This window comes from Podarcis erhardii (genome assembly GCF_964252035.2).
Source record: "Podarcis erhardii genome assembly, chromosome: 6".
NCBI lineage: Eukaryota > Metazoa > Chordata > Lepidosauria > Squamata > Lacertidae > Podarcis > Podarcis erhardii.
The window spans coordinates 77,779,081-77,802,493 of record NC_138510.1 but is presented as its reverse complement, the minus strand read 5'-3'; the positions used below and the strand labels follow the sequence as shown (position 1 = coordinate 77,802,493).

General features: G+C 43.0%; 1 protein-coding gene and 1 long non-coding RNA gene across 46 annotated transcripts in view; one reads left to right on the top strand and one right to left on the bottom strand.

The window, feature by feature from the left end:
• Positions 1 to 23,413, bottom strand: part of LOC309343778 (uncharacterized protein) — a 134,181-nt gene that overhangs the window by 55,502 nt on the left and 55,266 nt on the right. Inside the window, exons 1-8 of one of the 45 annotated variants that reach the window (XM_081865738.1) lie at positions 14,812 to 14,902; positions 6,316 to 6,511; positions 5,564 to 5,700; positions 4,282 to 4,370; positions 3,343 to 3,475; positions 2,936 to 2,965; positions 2,532 to 2,567; positions 839 to 880 (exon numbers count right to left, since the gene is read on the bottom strand). The exons of the other annotated variants lie outside the window; for them this stretch is intronic. Of the exons in view, the coding sequence (XP_081721864.1) occupies positions 839 to 880; positions 2,532 to 2,567; positions 2,936 to 2,965; positions 3,343 to 3,475; positions 4,282 to 4,370; positions 5,564 to 5,700; positions 6,316 to 6,511 (663 nt within the window). The 5' untranslated portion in view covers positions 14,812 to 14,902. Of the gene's footprint in view, positions 1 to 838; positions 881 to 2,531; positions 2,568 to 2,935; positions 2,966 to 3,342; positions 3,476 to 4,281; positions 4,371 to 5,563; positions 5,701 to 6,315; positions 6,512 to 14,811; positions 14,903 to 23,413 lie in introns of those variants that run through there. 45 annotated transcript variants of the gene reach the window in all.
• Positions 10,197 to 13,229, top strand: LOC309344044. Its single transcript, XR_014157575.1, has 3 exons — positions 10,197 to 10,970; positions 11,265 to 11,353; positions 12,903 to 13,229. It is a non-coding gene; the product is annotated as an uncharacterized lncRNA (long non-coding RNA).

Below are 23,413 nucleotides of genomic sequence, written 5' to 3'. Positions count from 1 at the left end.
TGGTACATAAATGTGTAAAATATAAGGGCATGGAATGCGACACATGGAAAACAAGGTGCCGTGAGAAGAACAAAGGTGGCAGCAGTGAATTACTTCTATGCAATTTGCGTCAGACTATGTTGTTCTTGTTGTTTAGTCGTTTAGTCGTTTCTGACTCTTTGTGACCCCATGGACCAGAGCAGGCCAGGCACTTCTGTCTTCCACTGCCTCCCGGAGTTTGGTCAAACTCACATTGGTAGCTTCGAGAACACTGTCCAACCATCTCGTCCTCTGTCGTCCCCTTCTCCTTGTGCCCTCCATCTTTCCCAACATCAGGGTCTTTTCCAGGGAGTCCTCCTCTCATGAGGTGGCCAAAGTATTGGAGCCTCAGCTTCAGGATCTGTCCTTCCAGTGAGCACTCAGGGCTGATTTCCTTCAGAATGGATAGGTTTGATCTTCTTGCAGTCCATGGGACTCTCAAGAGTCTCCTCCAGCACCTTAATTCAAAAGCATCAATTCTTCGGCGATCAGCCTTCTTTATGGTACAGCTCTCACTTCCGTACATCACTATTGGGAAAACCATAGCTTTAACTATACGGACCTTTGTGGGCAAGGTGATGTCTCTGCTTTTTAAGATGCTGTCTAGGCTTGTCATTGCTTTTCTCCCAAGAATTTTCACAGAACTGCATTAATTCACACAATCAAGGAGTCACCGGAAGGAATTGTTGTACTCTTGTTTCTCTGTGTAAGTGTAAATGTCTGCTCTGAGCAGTTGGGTGTGGTTGCGCAAGACCCAAGATTATCGCGAAGACGAGTGAGCCTATGAAATTGGTAACATACTGGGGAAAGCGGAGCTTACCTGGCCTTGAGAGCTACCACCCTGAGAGGAAAACGTTGAACCCTGTAAAGCAAAAAGGAACGAAAACGTGATGCTCTGTCCATCAAGCACAACTGTTAAATAACAGAATTTCCATAACCCTCCTTCATGGCATGAACAGGACACAATGGCTTATTCAGCTTATCCTGTGTTTTATTTTACATCATTCTGCTGCTCTGCATCATCTGAGTGGTAATTCCACCCACTCTCCTTGGCAGTAAACCCTGTTGAACTCAATGGGATTTGCTTCCACATAAGCAGGCATAACTTACTTGAGCTGCTCACATGAAAAATGTGTGTACAGTTAATAATAAGAATAAGAATAAGAATAAGAATAAGAGCCGGACTCAGGGCAGCTAACACCAGTAAAATTACAGTAAAAACATAATGGGGGGGGAAAACCAATTTAAAATACAGGTTAAAATGCAATTTAAAATGCAGCCTCATTTTAAAAGTAGCCCATAGATCAAAACCATAAGTGAAGGGAAACGTAAGGGTCAGACTGAGTCCAAACCAAAGGCCAGGCGGAACAGCTCTGTCTTGCAGGCCCTGTGGAAAGATGTCAAGTCCCGCAGGGCCCTAGTCTCTTGTGACAGAGCGTTCCACCAAGTCGAGGCCATTACTGAAAAGGCCCTGGCCCTATTTGAGACCAATCTAACCATCTTGGGACTTGGGACCTCCAAAATGTTGTCATTTGTGGACCTTAAAGTCCTCCGCAGGACATACCAGGAGAGGAGGTCCCATAGGTACGTGGGTCCTAGGCCACATAGGGCTTTAAAGGTCAAAACCAGCACCTTAAACCTGACCCTGTACTCCACTGGGAGCCAGTGCAGTTGGTAAAGCACTGGATGAATGTGATCCTGTGGCAAGGACCCCATAAGGAGCCTCGCCGCGGCATTCTGCACCCGCTGGAGTTTCTGGATCAGCTTCAAGGGCAGCCCCTCATAGAGTGAATTACAGTAGTCAAGACTGGAGGTGACCGTTGCATGGATCACTGTGACCAGATCAGGGCGAGAAAGGTAAGGGACCAACTGCTTAATACAGCATTCAAGATAGGGAAGGAGGAGCAATATGAAGAAGGGTCGTATGTCGCTCAGTGGCAGAACACCTGCAGTGAGTGCAGAAGGTCCTGATTCCCAATATGTCTGGATAAAGCTGGGAACATCTCCAGTCTGAAACCCGAAAGTGCCCTCTGCAAGTCAGCTTGATGGGCCAACAGCTCAACTTGGTATAAAGCAACGTGCCACATTTCAAATATTGGACTCACCTGCCCTAGATTCATGTTTGAGTCTTGTGAACAGCGGCCATGTCTGCTCAAGCATAGCCTCTGTTCACAATACCTCTGTGTGGCATTTTTGTCAGGTATAAGTGTCTGCATACATTGACAACAAAAATTAGCAGTGGTAATATTTATAGCAGTAATCCCAGTATATGGGGTGGCTTGGGGGCATAGCTGTCAACGTTTCCCTTTTTTTAAGGGAAATTCCCTTATTCCGAATAGGATTTCTCGCAAGAAAAGGGAAAAGATGACAGCTATGCTTGGGGGAAGTTCAATAGAGAGAGACAGAGAGTATGTGTAAAGATAAAGGAAATAGCTTTCAGCAAATAATAGAAAGGTTATCAAAGGGCTAACATTGTCATTTGTGCCATATATTTTGAAAAAACGAGCACTTACCTGGGCACACTTGCTGCTGCCTACATGAGCTCCTCCCTGCAAGCAATAAAAGGCATTTGGTTTTTTAAGGACTTTTGCAAATGTAGTACAGTTTCAGGTTTAGTGAAGGGGGAGAGGAGAAAGCGCATTCCCAGGCATTCCAAAGAAAAACAGAAGCAGGAAGATGGAGACAGGAAGTTGGAACCACCAGCACTCCCTGTTCCTTCCCTTCTCCATTGCATTAGGGCAGATGTAGGCAAAGGTTTCAGCACAAGAAAAGGTGTCAGAGAAGAAAAATACCGTCATTCTGCCGGCTGAGAACCATTTTGCTGCTTTTAAATGCACAGTAATGGACACAATGCATTAAAAAAGCAGTTGTGTCAATAAGGGATATCATGGGAAATAAGGAGATCAAGGATACTTACTGGTCCACAGTCTATTTTTATGGTAACGGACTGTAAAGAAAGAAAAATAATTACGATTTAGGAAAAGGGCTTGTGCTACAGCTTTTTTTAAAGCTGTACGTATCATTGACATAAAAATAAATCACGTGAACACGTTCTGTCACATGACTGTATGAGGATCAGAGACTACATAGCGTGTGAACCAGAGGAACATGGGGTGAAACAGCTGCCCCTTCTACAAGTACAGATGTCGTAATCACAAAGGCTCATCCTATCTAACCACACAATTCACACTTAGACTTTTCTCGCTGGTTGTGCAATCCGTGGGACTTAAAAGTTCGCCGTCTGGGCCAAAGTCCAGTCATAATAATGTAGGGGGAAAGTGCATGAGAATATCAAAGATTTATCTGGTCTTTATTTCAGCATACCTTCTTCCTACTTTTTGACGATACATTGGCTTTTTTAGACTCATCTTCAACTTTAGTCTCATTGGAAAGCTTAGGAAACAGGACTATGCTGGGAACCAGCCAGTATGTTTCAGCATCTTGGAAAACAGTCGCTCTGGAAAGAAAATGCAGTTGTTAATAGGTCATGGTTTGGATCAGAATGGGTTTCTCGTGCAGTGTCAATAACAGGTTTTGCCTTATTGCTCTAAGGTAGGCTTTCTGGTTGCAGTTTTTCCCATTAAATCCGAATGTACGCATATTTCTTCTATTTTTAACAGACTGTTGTTATTCACCAAAACTATAATATCACATGATATGTCACACCATTCTGACATATAAATAATTTGTTGAATCCCTCCCTCCCCTCCACTTTTCTAATACTTCTCCATCTACCCAGGATTATTAATAAATTCACATTCTATCTTAAGAGTGTGATTGAATGCAGGCTCCATCATCAGCCAAGCTTTCTCCCCCTGGTTTTGTTTACTGTCTAGCCTGATGAAGAGTTCTGAAGACCTCAGAAGTTTGCACACTATTTTGTACCATTTCGGTTGGCCCTAATGTACATACTCAATGAATCACCACACCAGCAAACCAGATGGATCACTATGTCATATGTTGGGCGGCCAGATGGGGGAAGAGACAGCTCTTTCTGAGACTTTAATAGTTGTGCAGAAGGGGGAGTTTCAACAGGTGTGGCTTGCATGTCACCCTATTTACATGTCTATCGAAAACATGCAACTTTCCCTGCATGCAGTATTATAATATTTAATCTGAATGCCAAGCTGAAGTTTAAAAAAAAAAAACACTCCCAAAACTAGAGGATGTTTGTGAGTATCAGAGAAATTTTTGGATTAAAAAATAAAACCCAAAGAAACAGAAAATCATAACGAGGCTTAATCCTTTCTAATATGCACTTACATAAACTGAACCTTTTTAGCATCAGGTGAAACCCAAAGAGATGATATGTTGTGCTTCTCTTCTGAGTCCTTGTGAATTAATGCTGAATTCTGAAAAATTAAAGACAAGCGTTAAGATTATTCGTTCATTTTTAGACATTTACTGAACTTGCTTCTTTGAAGGAAATGCCTTTAACAGCAGCACTGGAGACAGAACTCCGGTTTACTTTTTGCAAGGTTACTGAGTAGTATATAAATAGGCAAAATTAAAATAGGTACTCCAGAAAATGACAAAACAAGGCATTCAACAGCACTGTAATGCCCTCTCATATGCTCTTGATGTGCAACTCAGATGTGTTTTTCTGCATTGCTAGCGTTGTATAATAAAATATTCCCACTGTGTTTTCTGCAGAAGCTCATTATTGTGCTTTGCTTTGTGTCAGGACAATATAAGGTTTTTTTCTGTCCTAGGTAAGGTTTCTTCTGTCCTTTGTAGAGATTACGAAAAATGAGACTATTCCCCATGGGTCACATGGGGAGCTGGCCATGCTGCAAAACACTGTTTCTGTCAGTTTGAATTGCATCTCCCTAGGGTGCCGTCTTGCTTTCTTTTAAAGTGGTGCTAATGGCCCAGCCCTGGGGAATCACCATGGAGTCATTACCAAGCACACAGAACAGAATGCTACAAGGTTGGAACACTGAATGAAATCCAGTGGTTTGACGCAAACAAAATTATCCTTTCCCCTCAGGTGAACAGTTAACAAGATGCCTTTCCCACCCACTGCGTGATCCAGAGCTTTGTACTCATAAGTACAGATCAGACTCCTGCAAGAATAAATGTCCCCATTTGCTATTTGATTTTAAGAGGCTGAGCCCTGCAAAGGCAGCCCAGTGAAGACAACTGTGCGTGTGCAGACACCGTACACACCCTACGCAGGCTCACATAGTAAGAGAGTGGTGCCTGTTGTCGAAATGTTATTCCCTATTATAAACACATCCCTGCTTCATCCTCATTAAGTATAACAGCAGCTGTATTCATTCATAAATATATTGCAACGGTCCCAATATTTATTCTTGGGGGAAATCCAATGCTTATTTCCCGCTATTGCGAAAGTGATTTGTTTATTACTGCCGTTCTGGGGTTAAATCAAAGGTTGTCTTCCCTCTAGACAGCTCTGACTGATGTCCCACTAAGAATCCCTTTTCATGTAGCTTACTGTGTAATGTACCAAACAGATTTCCTCTAGATGGGACCAACAAATTCAACCATGCTAAATAGCCAAGCTGAAGGAGTAAACACATACCGTCATGTTGTAACAGTCGTGGGTCTGTGTATTTGGATCTGTGACTTGAAACGAACCAACAGGGATGTTCTCATCAATGTCTCGGGCTTGTAGCATAAACCATTTAAATCCAGCTCTGGATGCTCCTTGTATGTCGACTGGAGAAACACAGAACATGAGAATCATAAGTGTAACATATTCTGCATTCTGTTTCAATAGTACTGACCATAATATATGGATGGTTGGCCTCACTTACGCCTCTCCACATTGCCTTAATTTCAGTAATATGGGACATTTTTAGCTGCCGTAGCTAAATCCATAATATTTCTATTAAAGCAGAAATAGGAGTTATGCAATGTATTTTCTGGTTTCCAAATTCCATTCCGGCAAAAAGACCGATGGTGACATGGAGAAAATTCCCTGCTCCACAAGGTGTCCACTACATATCAGTCGCTTATCAGAAGAATACAAGCACTATCACGAGTAATTTAAAACAGCCATTTTAAAGAAGCATCTCTATAATACCCCAATGCACAGGTTGTAAAAGCAGGAAAAATATGGACACTTTTAGGGAATTAAAAAGTTATAGTCTATTTTGCTATAGTAATTTGGCATACAAACCAACACGTTGGTCTCATAAGACACATTATCTTTTCATAACTCACCATCCATCTTATTCCAGTCACCTTCTTTCCAAGAAAGTGTTCAGAATAAGAAGGATGGTGAACTATAGCAAAATTCGCAGAGAAAGAGAGGACGCTTATGTAACATACCTTTTATTTCACTTCCTGGGTCGTACACCTCTGATGGCACAGAAATGGAATAGGGCAATTCAGATTCCTGAGGCCGAGTTGGGTCGTCGGGCAACAGAGTTCCACAGTCTATTGAAAAATTCCTGTATGTAGCGCTGAAGACTCTTGACATGAAGACACCACAGAGCAGAAGCACAACCAAGTGGTACCGCTCCATCTTGAAGGGGAACAGAGAACAAGAAATAGGTGAGCAGAAGTCTAGTGACCAAAGCAGTAAAGGTACCCCTGAATGTTAGGTCCAGTTGCGGATGACTCTGGGCTTGCGGCACTCATCTCACTCTATAGGCTGAGGGAGCCGGCATTTGTCCACAGACAGCTTCCGGGTCATGTGGCCAGCATGACTAAGCCGCTTCTGACAAATCAGAGCAGCACATGGAAACACCGTTTACCTTCCCGCCGGAGCGGTACTTATTTATCTACTTGCACTTTGACGTGCTTTTGAACTGCTAGGTTGGCAGGAGCAGGGACCGAGCAACGGGAGCTCACCCCATCGCAGGGATTCAAACCGCCGACCTTCTGATTGGCAAGTCCTAGGCTCTGTGGTTTAGACCACAGTGCCACCCATGTCCCTATGACCAAAGCAGTAAGCAAACACAAATGGCACGACTCTCATAGTAGCCAGCCTCTTGGGTCAAAGTACGAGGTGATGTCACTCTGATACACTACACTACACCTGGAGCCCACCATTGGCCAAGGCAATTTTGGCAGTAAGTAAAGGGCTGGAGTGGAAGCTGTCATTATATTGAGGGACCCAAGGAAACATAGAGAAGTGGTCTAAGCAGAGACAGTATGGTGTCATTACAACAGCTTCAACCTCAGACTGAGTCCTACCAGAACCTTTCTGGTCTATCTTGTGTTCAGAGCAAGCTTGAATCCTACATAGCATCTCAGCTTCAACTAGTCCAGATTCTAGCATCCTAGAACCACTAGGAAAACACAGAGTGTGCTATGTCAGTTGTGGTACCTTGCATTGCAGGCTGGCCACTCACATTACAGGATGTTGATAACAAAACATCCTGCACAGGCATCATTTTTCAGGTGGCTCACCTATACGCAATATCTATTCTGCATAGCCATCAAGCCTGACTGTCCTGATTAAGAAGGTGGCTGAGGGTGTTTTCATACGTCAAGTTTAAATTGGCTTGCCCTGAAATCAATGCCTAATGTGATTGCAAAACTGGCAAATGATCAGAACAGGCATTCCGTTTCTCCTTCTCAGCTTATTGCCTTTGAACAACAATGGCACAAATGGTGCACGAAGGCTTCAGTGCGCATTTGATTTCCTTGTGTTCAGTCTTAAGACATATTGACTTAATCAACACAAAACTATATTAAATTCAAAATGAGGAATAACTGGCTAAGTTGTTATGGAGTTAAGAATAAGGTTCAGAAAGTTATAAAGGACAGGAAAGCATGAAAATCAGTTATGATGACAATGCACGAAAAGCTGGTATCATTTTAGGGTTTTATCATCTAAGCCAATGCTAAGCAACTTCATTGTGTATAATTCTAGACAATGAAAATGAATGAGCTTTTTCTGCCTCAATGAAAAATGTAAGTGAGAGGCATATCAGTTTTCATCTATTTTGAAAGCATCTCAGCCAAAAAGGGGGAACAACTGATCGCAACAGCCACCAAAGATAGTGCAAGCAGCAAATTGAGCAATACATTAAAAGTATGTGATTTTTATTAAATTAAATAATCAATATTAAGGGGATAGGAAATCAGCAAATGTAGTAGCAGTTTAACTAGAGGATAGAAATGGGATCTGCTCAGTGGGCCAAACCCCTAATTTCCGCACCCCCCAGTGAATCACCTTTGAGAGGTGAGCAGAACGACTCCCCAGTTATTACTATTACTAGTATTAATTTTATTTCTATACCGCCCTATACCTGAAATCACCAGCCATCATAATGACACCAGGTGATTGACACCTGTCAAATTCAAAGCAGCTACTGATCAACCAAAGTCCATTTGTGGGAAGTGATTTGGATTCAACAGTGTGCATCTTTTTACCCCAAGAAGGTTTTGTAAGAAAGGCTGGGCAGGAATTTTAAAAAAAGAATGTTGTGGTTTCATGACAGCCTTCTCTACGTTGTTAATCACATTGCCTTAACAATTATGACTGCTTTCACCTTTTGCATCATGTGTGCAGTGAATCCACCAAAATCTTTTAACACATAAATCTTTAGAAAGCAACCCAACTTGATGTTTCACCTTAAGTGAACGATCCTCTTTTCTGTTTTCCTTATTCTTATTTATGAGGACTCACATCAGCTGAGAACCTGCACTGACATGTTTGATTCAGAGCTCAGGGCATATTAATTTCCTTTAAAGGATTCCATTCATACTCAGCATCGCCGATCCTTCCCATCCCCACTGGAAAGCTACTCTTACAGCCTTCATTTAATACTCCAGGGCCTGACAATGAGCATAGTCACACTTCCTCTTGTCCTGCTGCTTCCCGCCCTCCATCAGGGGAATCCACTCAATCAGAGCAAATGGCAATTTGGGTTTTCTCCGGATTGATGTCTGCTCTGAGTTAGCACTAAAGAGTAGGTTTTCCTTGGGAAAGGAGCAGAGCAAGGGGAAAACCGCTAGGAACTCATGCTTTCTAGGCATAGGAGAAGCAGAAGGGTGGACAAGCCCAATGTTCAACATTCTGTTGCTTTTTAGGTACAATTTTTCAGATGGACAGATCCTCACAGGCTTATGGAGGAAGGGGATTTTGCAAATGTAGGGCTTGTCCACACTTCCGTTTGCCCTGTTCCATTTATTCCTATTCAGTGGGTAAACAATGGGATTTTCCTGGGAAAAGCAGTGGGACAAAAGAACAACACTATGGACCCATGCCTAGAAATCATGGGTGATGCCTAGAAAACCTGGATGAGCCTTTATTCAGCATACTGGATGTACTCAGTATTGCATTCACTCATTACATCTCTAGAAGAAGAGGAGGAGGAGGAGGAGATTGGATTTGATATCCTGCTTTATCACTACCCTAAGGAGTCTCAAAGCGGCTAACAATCTCCTTTCCCTTCCTCCCCCACAACAAACACTCTGTGGGGTGAGTGGGGCTGAAAGACTTCAGAGAAGTGTGACTAGCCCAAGGTCACCCAGCAGCTGCATGTGGAGGAGCGGGGAAGTGAACCTGGTTCACCAGATTACGAGTCCACCACTCTTAACCACTACACCACACTGGAGCCTGTGTCAATTCCCTAGCTGGAGCCTGTGTCAATTCCCCTGACTGTCCACATGGCAAAAAAAAAGGGTTTGTGTGTGCTTTTTTTAGGAGGACCTGCAAAGGAGACACTGCTTGCCAAGTCCCTGTGCAATGTCCACACGAGGTTCTACATTTTCAAGGTGGAGGAAAGTTTCCTGAAGCAAAGCAAAAGGAATTGACTTGCTGTCGGATCCTACAAAAATCACAAAGCGGCATATAATTTATTTTTTCCAAGTAGCAGCAATATAGAACCAATGTTAATGGCAAGGGATGCGCTGGGTCCAATGAAAAGTGACTGCAGAGCAAGCCATGGCTCTATGTTATATACGGGAGGGGCAGGCTAAGCCTGCTCCCTGGTGGCCCATGCCCACTTGTGATTTGCTGATTAGGCGATTGGGCGGGACTAGTTACCCAGGCAGCAAGCTTAATCCCAGAGGCTTCCTTTGCTGCCTAGGAAATGGTCCCTGGGACTTCCCATGTCAGACTCTACTGCGTGCAGGAATGGCAGTCCGCAATGGCACCCATCAGAGACAGTGAGTGGACATAGAACCACCGATAAAGACAATGAATGCTAAGGATGTCAGTGGGTTGCATATGGACATAGAAGTCGTTTGCACTTTTTCTTTGTCATTTCTGAAATGAGTGCTTTCTTAACGGGTGCAAGATTTTAAACCACCAAGAGACTGATGCATCTATTGTGGCATGAGTTTTAGTTGGCATAAACCTACCCCCATGAGACGGATGCCATGAAGGAGATGGTGAAAGTGCTGGATATAGACCCATGTGCACCTACACAAACACACAGAGTTTGCAAGAATGTTTGCAAAAGGCACGAATAACAAAAGCAGAATCATCGTACATGAGTCGATCAACAGAAGTGAAGCAGACTCGGATCAGTGAGGAGCATCAACAAGATCTAGGTGGGACCAAGCACATCTTCTGAGCCCCATTTCGGATATTATAAAGGAGTATGGGTGAGTTGTGCTTCCCCATCTCCTGCTTAACACCACTTCAGCAAGCTCAAATCCCAAAGCTAGCAAACAAGATCCATGGGCTGCTGGAGTCTTCTGGCAGCTGTGTTTTAGGTTCACAAGCTTAAGTGACAACAGAAACCAAGCAGCCATGGGAACAAGTCACAGTGTCAGCAGAAAAAGGAGGAGGTTGCAAAGGCTGTGATGAAAGAACTGAGTCATGCCAGGGGAACAGCCCAGGAGGACCTGCTTAAGCTTTGCCGTTGTCACAATCGATGCAAGGTAGTGAGCAATCAGACGCCTGGAGGAACAATGACCATCCCTACGAAACAAAAGGGATGGAGACTGTTTCGCTCTCGGGTGCCAAGGGAACTCATTCACATGGGATGTTCCGCATGGATTTATGTTCAGGTATCAGTGTGGTAGGTGTGGTTGCTCGCTTTCCTGTGGGTACATACACTTGACCCACCTCTAATTAAATCTTAAGTATGGCATGTGGGTGCTGCTCTTTTAAGTGCTGCGATAAACAGCGATTTCATATGAGCTAGTCTCTGTGTTGTTGAGATCTTTCCCTCTGACTCATAACTCCTAAGTAATGAGCCGCTCTGTTCTGTTCTGAAATGTGGCATTTAAATCGGACAGGTTTGGGAAATAGGAGCTTTGAAATAATTCTAAACTTGAACTTTGTACTATCTTCCTTTCTTCTTGACCTGGAGGTGAAGGAGCAAAACACAGCATCCCTGACCACAATCAGCTGAAAGCACCACTTCATATACTGCGGTTGTTGGTGTGTGTGTTTGTTTAGGTGAGTATAGCCTAAGATGGTTTAAGAGTACACATAAAAATCTGAAGCGTAAATGTGACAAACGTCAGCATCATTTCAGCTGGCGTTTGTTGCATTTTACATGTGCAGTTAGCATTTGCATGTTCTGGTCCTGCAGGGACATGAGGGTGGGGCAGGGGACCTTGTCTCCTTGTTCTTCTCCAAGCAATGGGCTGGACTGGAGGAGAAGCAATTGCCCACTCTACCCAAAACGGAAAGGAAACCCAAGTATGGCTGAGAGAGCTTGATTAGTGCATGGCTGTTTGGCCATACAGAAGAGTACAGAAGAACCAGGATTATATTCCAAATCAAGACGTGGGGAATTATTTCCCTCTGCAAATCCATATGCCTGACCAACTTTCCAGATCACTTCATGAATCTGATGAAGTTTTCTGTAGATCTCAAATATTTATGCCACAATAAATGTGATAGGCTCTTAAGTTCACCTCCGGACGATCGGTATTTTTGCGGTAGGGATTCGATTGCATGGCAGAAATTAAGTCTTGCACAATTAAAATGGATTAAAATTCTTTGGTGCAACAAATCTCCACTCCCTTTTTTAAAAAAATGTCTTCTTGAAGTTAGGAAAGCAAAGTGCACCAGAAAGGATAGGATAGTGACTGGTTGATGGGAAGACATACAACTTCCCTGCAGGGAAACCAGGACTGAATGCTTTGTTAAAGGTGGGCATTGTATAATTTCCATGCAAGCTTTGTGCCAGCAAATCAGGATGAGTCTTCATTAAACAGGAGTCCTAAGATGCCACAGGCCTTTGGATTATATTTGCTACAACCAGCTCAACCCTGTTTTATACCATTGCCAATTCCAGAACCTCAAAATTCTTCGTTGTTCTTTCCAGAACTCTTTAAGAGGCAGGATGTCCCATGCTCAGGTTTGCCAGGCTGGCTGCTGTGGTAGGTGAGGGTGGCAGCAAGTGGTTTGCTATGTGCCCACTCTTGCGGAGGACATAGCATTGGGCAGGATCTCAATCATGGGGATGGGGATCCCCATGTTGGGTCTTGAGGTGATGCACCAAGCAGTCCATCATAGCTCCCGTGGAGCTCAGCCTGGTGTCACTCAACTCAGGTTGCCAGCGGCATCCCGTGCATGACTTCCACCATGTTAGATCCTCCCCACTGGTTAACTCCCATGACATTCCTCAGCTGGCTTTCTGGGATGGGTTTTCTGTGAAAAGAACATCAGACGTTGGCAGCAGAGAACATGCCATGCCAACCCCACAATTATGTTGTGGCCTATTTTAACCCACATTTGTCTTATTGTAGCCTGGCCTTGTCTCTGGAGCAGCTTAATGTGCCTGCCCCACATCTCCTGCACTCCCTCAGCTTTTTCTCACAGCAGCGCCACAAGCCACTTCACCTCAGGAAAACATCTGTAGATGTTTTCATGCCTGCCATGTCCTTCATCTTCTCAACTTTGGGCACCAATGACCTTAGGTCTATCAACTGCCCTTCACACCACTCAGCCTTATTAAAGCTATGTAATCTTTCCCTCTTCTCTCTTTCCCTTTTAGCTTCTGCTTTCATGTGCAAACAAACAAACAACAACACCGTAGCAGCCTTTCCCAGTCATTTTTATTTTGTCAGTAATGCTGCTTGAGGAGGGGCTGCAACCAGAGCAGGAAGGAAATATAAAACCAAAACTCCTTTGCACATTGAAGCATCCCTGACTGGGGTAACCACAGCAAATAAGGCAGAGTAAACCTTCTCTCCAGACCTCTACCTCATTCTGCCCTCACAATTACCCAAGAAATTGCTGCTGCCCATGCTGGGCACTGCCAACATGGTCAAAATCAAAGTTGCACTGAGGGACATAAGAACACAAGAAGGATCTGCTAGATCAGGCCGTTGGGTCAAACATTCTGTTCTCACAGTAGCCAACCAAGTGTCCATACCAAGTCACTAGCAACTTGAGTGCAACTTGCATTCTCCCTACCTGCGGCTTCCAGCAACTCCTCTCTAGAAGGATATTGCCTCTGACAGTGGAGGTAGAACATCGCCACCAGAGTTGGAACCCCAGATTCTCATTTGTTTGCTTCACATGTCTACCAACCCTGGCTCATACAATTAACAGGTGAGGTGGTAAATATATTCTGTATCTACAGTCTATGTTCCACTTCAAATTGCATAGCCGGGGACTGAATGCCCCTCCATATGCAAAGCAATTATTATTATTATTATTATTATTATTATTATTATTATTATTATTATTATTATTATTATTTACCCTGCCCATCTGGCTGGGTTTAGACACACAAAAGTAGATGTTGGGGGAAACGACTAAAGAATTGTCTTTTCCCTGATATTTTAATTTTGCATGCAGTGATTTCCTCTCCACCCCTCGCAACACACACATTATGAAGTTTTACCACTTCACCTACAGCAGTTTAAAACTTGTTTCTCTAGGCCACACTTCGGGGGGGGGGGGAGTTGCTCGTTCCCCACACTGAATTTTTTATTGATAAGCAAGACAATGGAAAACACAACTAAGGTTGCCCTCAGTCTCACTTGACACTCTTCCTCTCTTTTTGAAAAGATCTCAATCCATATTCTGCAAATATATATAAAAAATATTTTGATACTATGCTACGCTAAAATATCCTTCCTTTGATTGTCCTTAATCTTCCTGCCACACTTGTCATCTTCTCTTGCCACACCAGTCTGGCTTGCCAAACCCTTTGAGAATCACGGACACACAGTTTGCACAGACTGAGGTCTTAACACAGCTGGAGCTAATCCACAAATGGTTGTGTTCTTCCCTTATAACAAATAAGAAACTTGTGCAAAGATACCAAGTGGATATCCTATGCTCAAAGTTATCATGTATATCTTTTGCATAATATTACAAAGGATGTTTGGAGATTAAAAAATAGTAATTTTTTGGACTTTTTGATTCAGGCCTGAAAATAAATGTTAAGCAAAAGGAAATGGGTGACATTCACATGGAAAGAAATGTATCCAGAATTTCATAAAAACTATCACGGAAGAAGAGACTACAGACATTGAATTGGCCAAATGTGAAATAAATGCTGTACTATATTTTGTCCTTGAAAGCATTCCGAGTCTTATTGCCCTCAACCACAGACAGCACTGTCGAATCATTTACACAAAGCATCCTACCACTTATAATTTAGCATTTCATAATTTACCATTTCATCCCTATGGAGAAAACCTAAATAAGAGCACACTCAAGAAGCAAAAGAAGCCACATGCTTTTTTTGTTTTTGACATTGTCCCAACTGCACATTTCTCAGGCAGATTTCCACCCAGCTCCAGTATTTCTTAGCATAGCACATCCTTTCCCTTTAGGAATGAAATCTCTCTAGAATATCCCATTAAAGCAAACTGTGGTGAAAATGGGAGCAGGTGAAACTTCTCCTCCTCCTCTCCCCCTCTCCTTCCCACAAATTCCAACCAACACACCTTGTTTCTGGAGTGCAGATCAGCTGTGAGCAACCCCTGTGGTCAATGTGCAGCAAGTGTACAGCCCTGGAGTGCAACAGCTGAGCTAAGAATGGCAAGGAAAGCCTAGCAGAGGTGGGTGGATACACCAATCACAAGCAGGGCGGAGAAAGGAAGCCAGCCAATCACAGACACTGGTATCACCCCCTCAACAATTAGGACAGAGCAGGTGGAATCCTCCACCAAAGTGTGGCAATAGCCATTCGCGCTGTTCATGACTCACTCCTTCTCTGACCTTAAAACCACCTGTGTTGAAACTGGTAGATTTAAAAATGGAGCCTAGGGAGAGATTTGTTTCCAGCCAAGGCTTCTGGTTGGAATCGAAGAGAAGGTAACAGGAAACCCAAGTGTTTACACATTTTGTTGGCATCTCAAATGAAAAATCATTTTGAATTTGCATCTCTAGGCAAGCATCTTACTGTTACTATTACATTACTGTGAAGTGAAGAATAGGATACATTTCGGCTTCCCCCTTTCTAGTGTCCAAGTTAAAATCTATGTTTATATTAAGCTGATTGTATGTCATGAAGTCACTTCAGGAAAATTTACCAAAGGATAAATTTCATATAAAGGAAAGGAAGGGAGAAAATTAATATTTACAGGCAACTATAAACTTTTTTTAAAAAAAAAATATTGGCCAGCCTAGGGGTTTGCAGACAATGGTTCGCAGATCTCTTTAAACCACAGTTAAAGGTAGCTATGATTTAAAAATGAGTGTATGGCATGCTGGTGCATGAGGCTAAAATTGTGGCTGTTTCCAGGGGCGGAGGAAGGGGGGTGCAGTGGGGGTGGGACACCCCGGGTGTCACCACTGAGGGGGGTGACAAAATGCTGGGTGGCATTCTGCAGCGCACCCAAGCCATGCGTCTCTCCTGGGAGTGATGCGGTGGCTTGGGCGTGCGCAGGCTCTGTGCTGCCCAAACGGTTCGCCCGCTGCCTCCCCCCCAGCTGTAGGGCGTCTGAGTGGGAGGAGGCAGGCAGACTCTGGAGGCCCCGCCCTCACCCCTCCCTCGCCCTGCCCCTATTGGCAGCTCACCCCGCCCCTGGGCGCACTGCCCCAGGCGCCTGAGTGGCTTCCTCCGCTGCTGGCTATTTCACGTCTTTCCTACAGTTGTAGTGCTGCCACAAGCTAACCTATGGTTTGGCTTGGGGTTATGTCCAAAACTGGGCTCATGGTTTGTTTCTGCACCCCTCCAAACAAACCATAGTCATTAATCCAAGAACAAACCTTGGGTATAGATCATAGTTATTTTGCAGAGAGACTAACCACAAAATGTTGAATGTAACACTAAATCAAGCCATGGTTTGGCTCCTGACAGGATATGGGGAGGAGCAAAGCAGCCGCCATGCACCAGTACTCTGCATGTTCACATTTAAACTGTGTTTAACTTGTGCTTTAAAGAGATGTGCAAATTAGGCCAATGTGACCTTGAAAAGGATTTTTTTTAATAAAAAAAAAGCTATATTCACTTTGTGAAAAACAACAAATTGTTAAAAAACAAATCATGATGATCAATAAGAAATTATGCTCCCTCACCCTCAAAAACCCCAATGCTAGGAATTCTAAAGACATTAAATACAAATAGGTATATAGTTAAGAGAAACAAGGTATGGCTAGAACAAAAAATGTAGAGACCGCAACAAGTTAACTGCAGTTAAGTAATCAAAGATATCAGATCGCCAGCAGTTTCAAAATTAGCTGGCAAAAAAATAAGCAAACCTCCTCCTGCCCAAACACTGCCCAGATCTTCTGAATATTCTTTATTCATGGGGAAAAATTGTTTCTAAGAGTCAAACCCATTTATTAGCAGATATTCACTTTATCTGCATCTGTACCCAGGTGCCTATTTCTCCTTGCAAAAATCAGGATTGCTTTTTTGCCCAAATCCTGCTAGAGGCTGCTAAACATTCATGAATCTGTAGCTGAAATGCGAATTGTGTGAGTAAATGAGTGCTACTTATACGATTCCCTGGATCAAGACAACAGCTTGGGAAGGGGTGAGTAGCAGTGTTCAAATTATGTGGCAGAGGTGGCTTAATGAAACCCACAAGCCCTCAGCCTCCCCACACAACATTCCCAAATCATGCCTCTCCTCGTGACCTTCTATAAGTAATAGGTAAAGGAGACCATTAGGGTACAGGGGACTCGATCCTGTCTCCCCTGTCCTAGGCAATTCAAGCTCTGATTATAAGAAAAGGTGGAATTCTGCCAATAAACAGCTTAAGGAAGAGGGATACTGGGTTTAATTGCATCCGCTCTGCCTCACCAATGTGCTAATTGGAGACAGTCTGGTGGTTCCTGATACACACACAATTGCTTGGGTTGGGACCGATATTTGGGTGTCCCCTTCCGCACTGCCACAAAAGAGGAAATGCGTCACCAAGGGAGAGCACAGGACTGCACACAATTTCCACATGCTAATTTATTTATATATGGGCAAACTTAGAAGTAATTCCTCTAATTTAAATACAATGAAGCTTGCCATAGTTGTGTGAGCTGGTCACCCGCCTGCTGTCCCAGCGTGAATGTCAATAATAATAATAATAATAATTTTATTATGTATACCCCACCCATCTCTCTGGGTTGCTCAGGCCACTCTGGGTGATTTCCAACACATATAAAAACATAATAAAACATCAAATATCAGAAACTTCCTGAGGTCCAGCAGTAGAAGGGGACAGCTTGAAAAGTCTGGGGGCGTGCACAGAAAACCATAAATCCTAGCCTAAATTACTGTGTGAAATACTTCTAGCAGCAGACAAGTACTGTACATTCATGCACAGTCTTAAGGTTAATAAGCAAAGTGACAAACAAAACACGGCAGACATTCAGGGAAGTAAAAGTGCAACTATTTACCCCACCATTAATTTAGTAGAAAACAATAGCATTTTTGGTTCCCAAAATATGTGGCATGCCACGTTTCATGGCTAACAGGCTAATCAATTTAACAGGAAACTAGGATTCCAGAAGGAGAGGTCAAAGCTAGAAACAGAATTGTTAGAACCCAATACTAAGAATTTGTCTAGAATGTATAATCTGCTGCTAAAATGGAACACACAGGATGAAACGGTTAAATCAGCTATGATTAAGTGGGCACAAGACATTGGACATGATATTATGTTTGCTGACTGGGAGCAGTTATGGACCACAGGTATTAAATTCACGGCATGTAGTGCCTTAAAAGAGAATATAATGAAAATGATCTATAGGTGGTACATGACCCCAGTCAAGCTTGCAAAGATATATCATTTGCCCAATAACAACTGTTGGAAGTGTAATGAATGCGAAGGAACTTTTTATCATCTTTGGTGGACCTGCCCGAAGATTAAGGCCTACTGGGAAATGATCTATAATGAAATTAAGAAAATCCTTGTGGACATTTGCAAAGAAACCGGAGGCTTTTCTCTTGGGCATGGTAGGCCAAATGATTCCAAAGAAAGATAGAACATTTTTTATGTACGCAACAACAGCAGCAAGAATTCTTTTGGCAAAGTATTGGAAGACTAAAGAACTACCTACTCTGGAAGAATGGCAGACCAAGGTGACTGAATTTATGGGACTGGCAGAGATGACCGGCAGAATTCGTGACCAGAGGAGAGAGACAGTGGAAGAGGACTGGAAAAAATTTAAAATTTATCTTAAAAATTGTTGTAAAATTTCGGAATGTTAAGATGTCAAGGGATTTGATATAAAGAATTACAGCTGTAAAAATTTAAGCTTAAGAAAATTTTAAAGAGAATTAAATATAAAAATGGATGAAGGATTGCTAAAAAATTTTAAAACAAGGATGCAGTGAAGGGGAGGTATGGGGAAGTCGTGTTATGTTTGTTTGTATTTTGTTTATGTTGTAAAATTAATAAAAATTATTTAAAAAACAAAACAAAAAACAGGCTAATCAATTTGCTAAAGCTAAGAATTAACAGAAACCATAACCTTTGTAATATCTCCTTGCACAAGTTCCCTGCTCTGCCTTATGGTTCTTTGCCTTCAAAAATGGACTTGCACCAGACTACCATTCAAACAGAGGACTTCTCTAAACAGAGCACTGTCTGTTATCGCTCTCATGGAATCACAGGTTTTTAGAGTTGGAAGGGAACACAAGGGTTATCTAGTCCACCCCCCTGCAATGCAGGAATCTTTTGCCCAATGTCAGGCTCGAACCCACGACCGAGACTAAGAGTCTCATGTTCTACCAAGTGCGCTATCCCAGTCTCTGTCCTCTAACAGCTCTTTAAATGAAGGATTCTCCTCTGTCGAGAAAAACACATGGCCATCCCAGCCTAGACATCAAGGTTGGGGAACCTTTGGCACTCCAGGTTTTGTTGAACTACAACTCCCATCAGCCAAGGCTATTGACTATGCTGACTGAGGTTGATGGGAGATGTAGTTCTGTAACATCTGGAAGACTGAAGGTTCCCCATCCCAGGTATATACTATTTAACTTCTTTGTATGTGTGTGTGTGCGTGCACGTGCGCGCGCACACACACACACACACAATCGGTATGCACCTTACAAGCCATTAGTCAATCATTTTGATGAATTCTCTTCAAACCCATATTAGCTGCAAACATATACAGTGGTACCTTGGGTTAAGAACTTAATTTGTTCTGGAGGTCTGTTTTTAACCTGGAACTGTTCTTAACCTGAAGCACCACTTTAGCTAATGGGGCCTCCTGCTGCCGCTGCGCCACTGGAGCACAATTTCTGTTCTCATCCTGAAGCAAAGTTCTTAACCCAAGGTAATATTTCTGGGTTAGAGGAGTCTGTAACCTGAAGCGTATGTAACCAGAGGTACCACTGTAATATTTACCATGTGGTGGGGTTACTAGAGAAGCAAAAGTGGGAGGGTATGGACACTACAAGAAACCATCCTTCTTTCACACCAACTCTTTGAAGAAAAAGTATAACACATTTCCAATGCTGAGTATTAACCATTCGCCTCTTTGGGAGTTTTGAATGACACCAGGAAGCTGAAAAGATTATTGGGCAGGATTCAACTAAGTCAGTGTTGGGTCTCCAGCTGTTTTTGGAGTACAGTTCCCATCATCCCTGCCCACTGGTCCTGATAGCTAGGGATGATGGGAGTTGTGGTCCAAAATCAGCTTGGGAAACACTGAACTATGTTGTTTAAGTGGAACGAGGTCCGCCCAAGCAAGGAGACGTTTCCCTTCTCTTCTCCCCACGGGTATATGCCCCTAAATTGGCTCTGGGGAGTTGGAGGAAACCCCAGAACAAGTTATGGGGACGCAGTGGCAGGAGAGGTGGGAGAAGTCCTGCGGTCCTCATTCTGCTCACACATACCCCAATTTAAATGCTCTAATTCCACCCATTGAACTAAATACATTGCAGACGTCACTGACAGCACAATACAGTATTGTATTTCGGTCCCCAGTGTCATCAGCATCATCACCAAAGGAGGTGTTGAAAGGAGGTGTTGGGAGACGGATGGTGCAAGCCTATTTGCTGTGACATCCATGAGACAGCTGGGCGAGGCTTTGGGCATTTAAGATCTCATGGCTATGTCAGCACCTCTGCGTTGAATACTTCAGTCACTGCAGCCTCTTTCTTTCCCTTTGCTTGACTCAGAGGAACTTATTATTAACTACTATTATACGTTTTATTGCATTAGCTCCTAAGGCCCACATCCTTTTCCACTGGCTGCTGTACATATCAGAGCAATTAGACCGTCCCTGCCCTGCAGAATGGCCGAGCTGGTATGTCATTTCTGTTAGAAGAATGGCCTTTCTTTGAATTCTGATTGTGTATCCTTAGTTGCAGACCAGCATTCTAAAGGCTCCTCTGTGGTCTCAATCCAGCCAAAATTAAAAGTCTTGTTTATTTAAATAGTAGAGGGACAACCACAATTGGCCTTCGGCTGAGAGGTTTTCGCCTTTCCCTTAGTGCACGGGTAGGCAAACTAAGGTCCAGGGGCTGGATCCGGCCCAATCGCCTTCTCAATCTGGCCCGCGGACGGTCCAGAAACCGGCGTGTTTTTACATGAGTAGAATGTGTCCTATTTATTTAAAATGCATCTCTGGGTTATTTGTGGGGCCTGCCTGGTGTTTTTACATGAGGAGAATGTGTGCTTTTATTTAAAATGCATCTCTGGGTTATTTGTGGGGGCATAGGAATTTATTCGTTCCCCCCCCCAAAAAAAATAGTCTGGCCTCCCAAAAGGTCTGAGGGACAGTGGACCGGCACCCAGCTGGAAAAGTTTGCTGGACCCTGCCTTAGTGGATAGCAGGTGATGGTTAGGCTACTTTATATCTGTTGCAACTTCATAGCAATGGCACCTGGTAGGATCTAAACATAACGGGGGTCCTCAGAAGGCGTCTTGAGGAGAAACTCCAGTTCCCAATCTGAGCCTGGCACCACCAGTTTCAGGTTTCCAATGGGATACTGGACACCTTCCACGGCATTTCCCAGCAGGCATGCTAGGATGGCATGTCTATTGCAGATATTAATAATGTGCAGCATGAAGAAGCTGGATGCATAAAAGCTGGCTCCTTTTGGAATAAAAATTGTCCAGACCCATAATTATTATTTAGAACTTTACTTGCAGAACTTTCTTCTCAAAGCAGAACAAAAAAGATCAAAGATACTTCCGAATAATTCTATACATGTAATATCTTGTGCATGTGTAGCACAAGCTCAGCATCTGATAAGAAGAAAAAGATCATTTCATTCAAATAATTCAGTTTGACTTGTAATAATTTGGAAAATTAATTTTAAAAGGGGGGGGGGGGATAAAAGATCATTCCAAATAGACCTAGAAGCAAAGGTCTCTCTTCCTACAGTTTCTATTGTTTTTTAGTCATTAGTCGTGTCCGACTCTTTGTGACCCCATGGACCAGGGCATGCAAGGCACTCCTGTCTTCCACTGCCTCCCGCAGTTTGGTCAAACTCATGCTGGTAGCTTCGAGAACACTGTCCAACCATCTCGTCCTCTGTCATCCCCTTCTCCTTGTGCCCTCCATCTTTCCCAACATCAGGGTCTTTTCCAGGGAGTCTTCTCTTCTCATGAGGTTGCCAAAGTATTGGAGCCTCAGCTTCAGGATCTGTCCTTCCAGTGAGCTCTCAGGGCTGATTTCCTTAAGAATGGGTAGGTTTGATCTTCTTGCAGTCCATGGGACTCTCAAGAGTCTTCTCCAGCACCATAATTCAAAAGCATCAATTCTTCGGTGATCAGCAGGAACCGGAAAGCCACTCCAGTATCTCTGCCAAGAAAACTCCATGGACAAAGACAACAGTTTCTATTAGTCTGGAGCTTTTTTCTCTCACTTCAGGAGATTCATTTACACCTCCTTGGTCTCTCTGTGGCGTTCAGATAAATACCAACTCACCACAAAATGGAGACCCACAGATTAACATATGCTTAGAGTGTAATCCTATCTCTTTCATGTGATCTAAGTCAGGCACATGACAGAGCAAAGAGCAACAACAGTTAATTGTCAACCCATCCAAGTGCTTAGAGAGCTGTTTTTTTAGCTTCAGTGGAATCTTCCAGTTAAACCCTTTCAGCAAAACATGCAGGCATTCTACGTTTCAGAATAAATTAAACAATTAACGGTGTTGGCCTTCAGATCAGAAGCCTTAAAGGTTTGCAGATCTTGACTGGCAACCCCACTAACTTCACCTGTGGAAAACAAACTAACCTGAAGTACAACAACTGTTCTAAGTACTGTGGAAGGAACTCTTGTGATACCTGTTACTCTCGATAGTAGATCAGATGAGATCAACTGAATGCATGCAAGTAAAATTTGAGCAAGGTTTTGGTGACAATTCCATCATCCTGCAACACAGTTCCTTACAGCAGACATAGCAAATATAAGTTGGAGGGATATTATATTACAGATGGCAACTTACCTAAAATGGTACAGATGGAAGTACATGGAGAAAAAGGGATTCTAAAAAAGTAAATACAACAAACTGCATACCACATTAATGACAGTGGCGCAGCTGAACCCCTGTGGGCTGTGGGAACTGAATGTAAGGTGATCTGAACTTTTGAAAATGGATTCAGAACCACATTGAATAAGAACACTTAGCCCAACACATAAGTGCTCATAGTTTTTCCTTTATTTATTCAGTAATGTACTAGTAATGTGGGAGGGATCATTATCCCCTGTAAGGGATCAAACCCACACATTCTGAAACAATATGTGAACCATAACACTTCAAAATCCCCACTTATCTGAATTTTGCGATACAGTTTTGCAACAAATGTTTACAAAAATGCATCTGAATATCTTACTGAAAATAATGTAAAAATGCATTTCTTGGGGGGGGGGAATTGCTTGCAAAAATGTGCACATTAGTCAAAACCGCATACGAAAATGTGTTTATTAGGAGAAATTCATACTAAAAGGCTGACGAATTTTTATGAGAATTAAAATATATAGCAGGAGATCATTAGGCAGAAATGTGGAGAGCTGAATTTAAGACTGGAAAAATGAAAAACTAAGAGAACCAAGGCTGGCAGATCCATCACTATTCTCAGTTTACTAACACTGAACTGGAACAGAAACTCGAGCTTTCTTACATTCCAAGAAAAGTGTTTC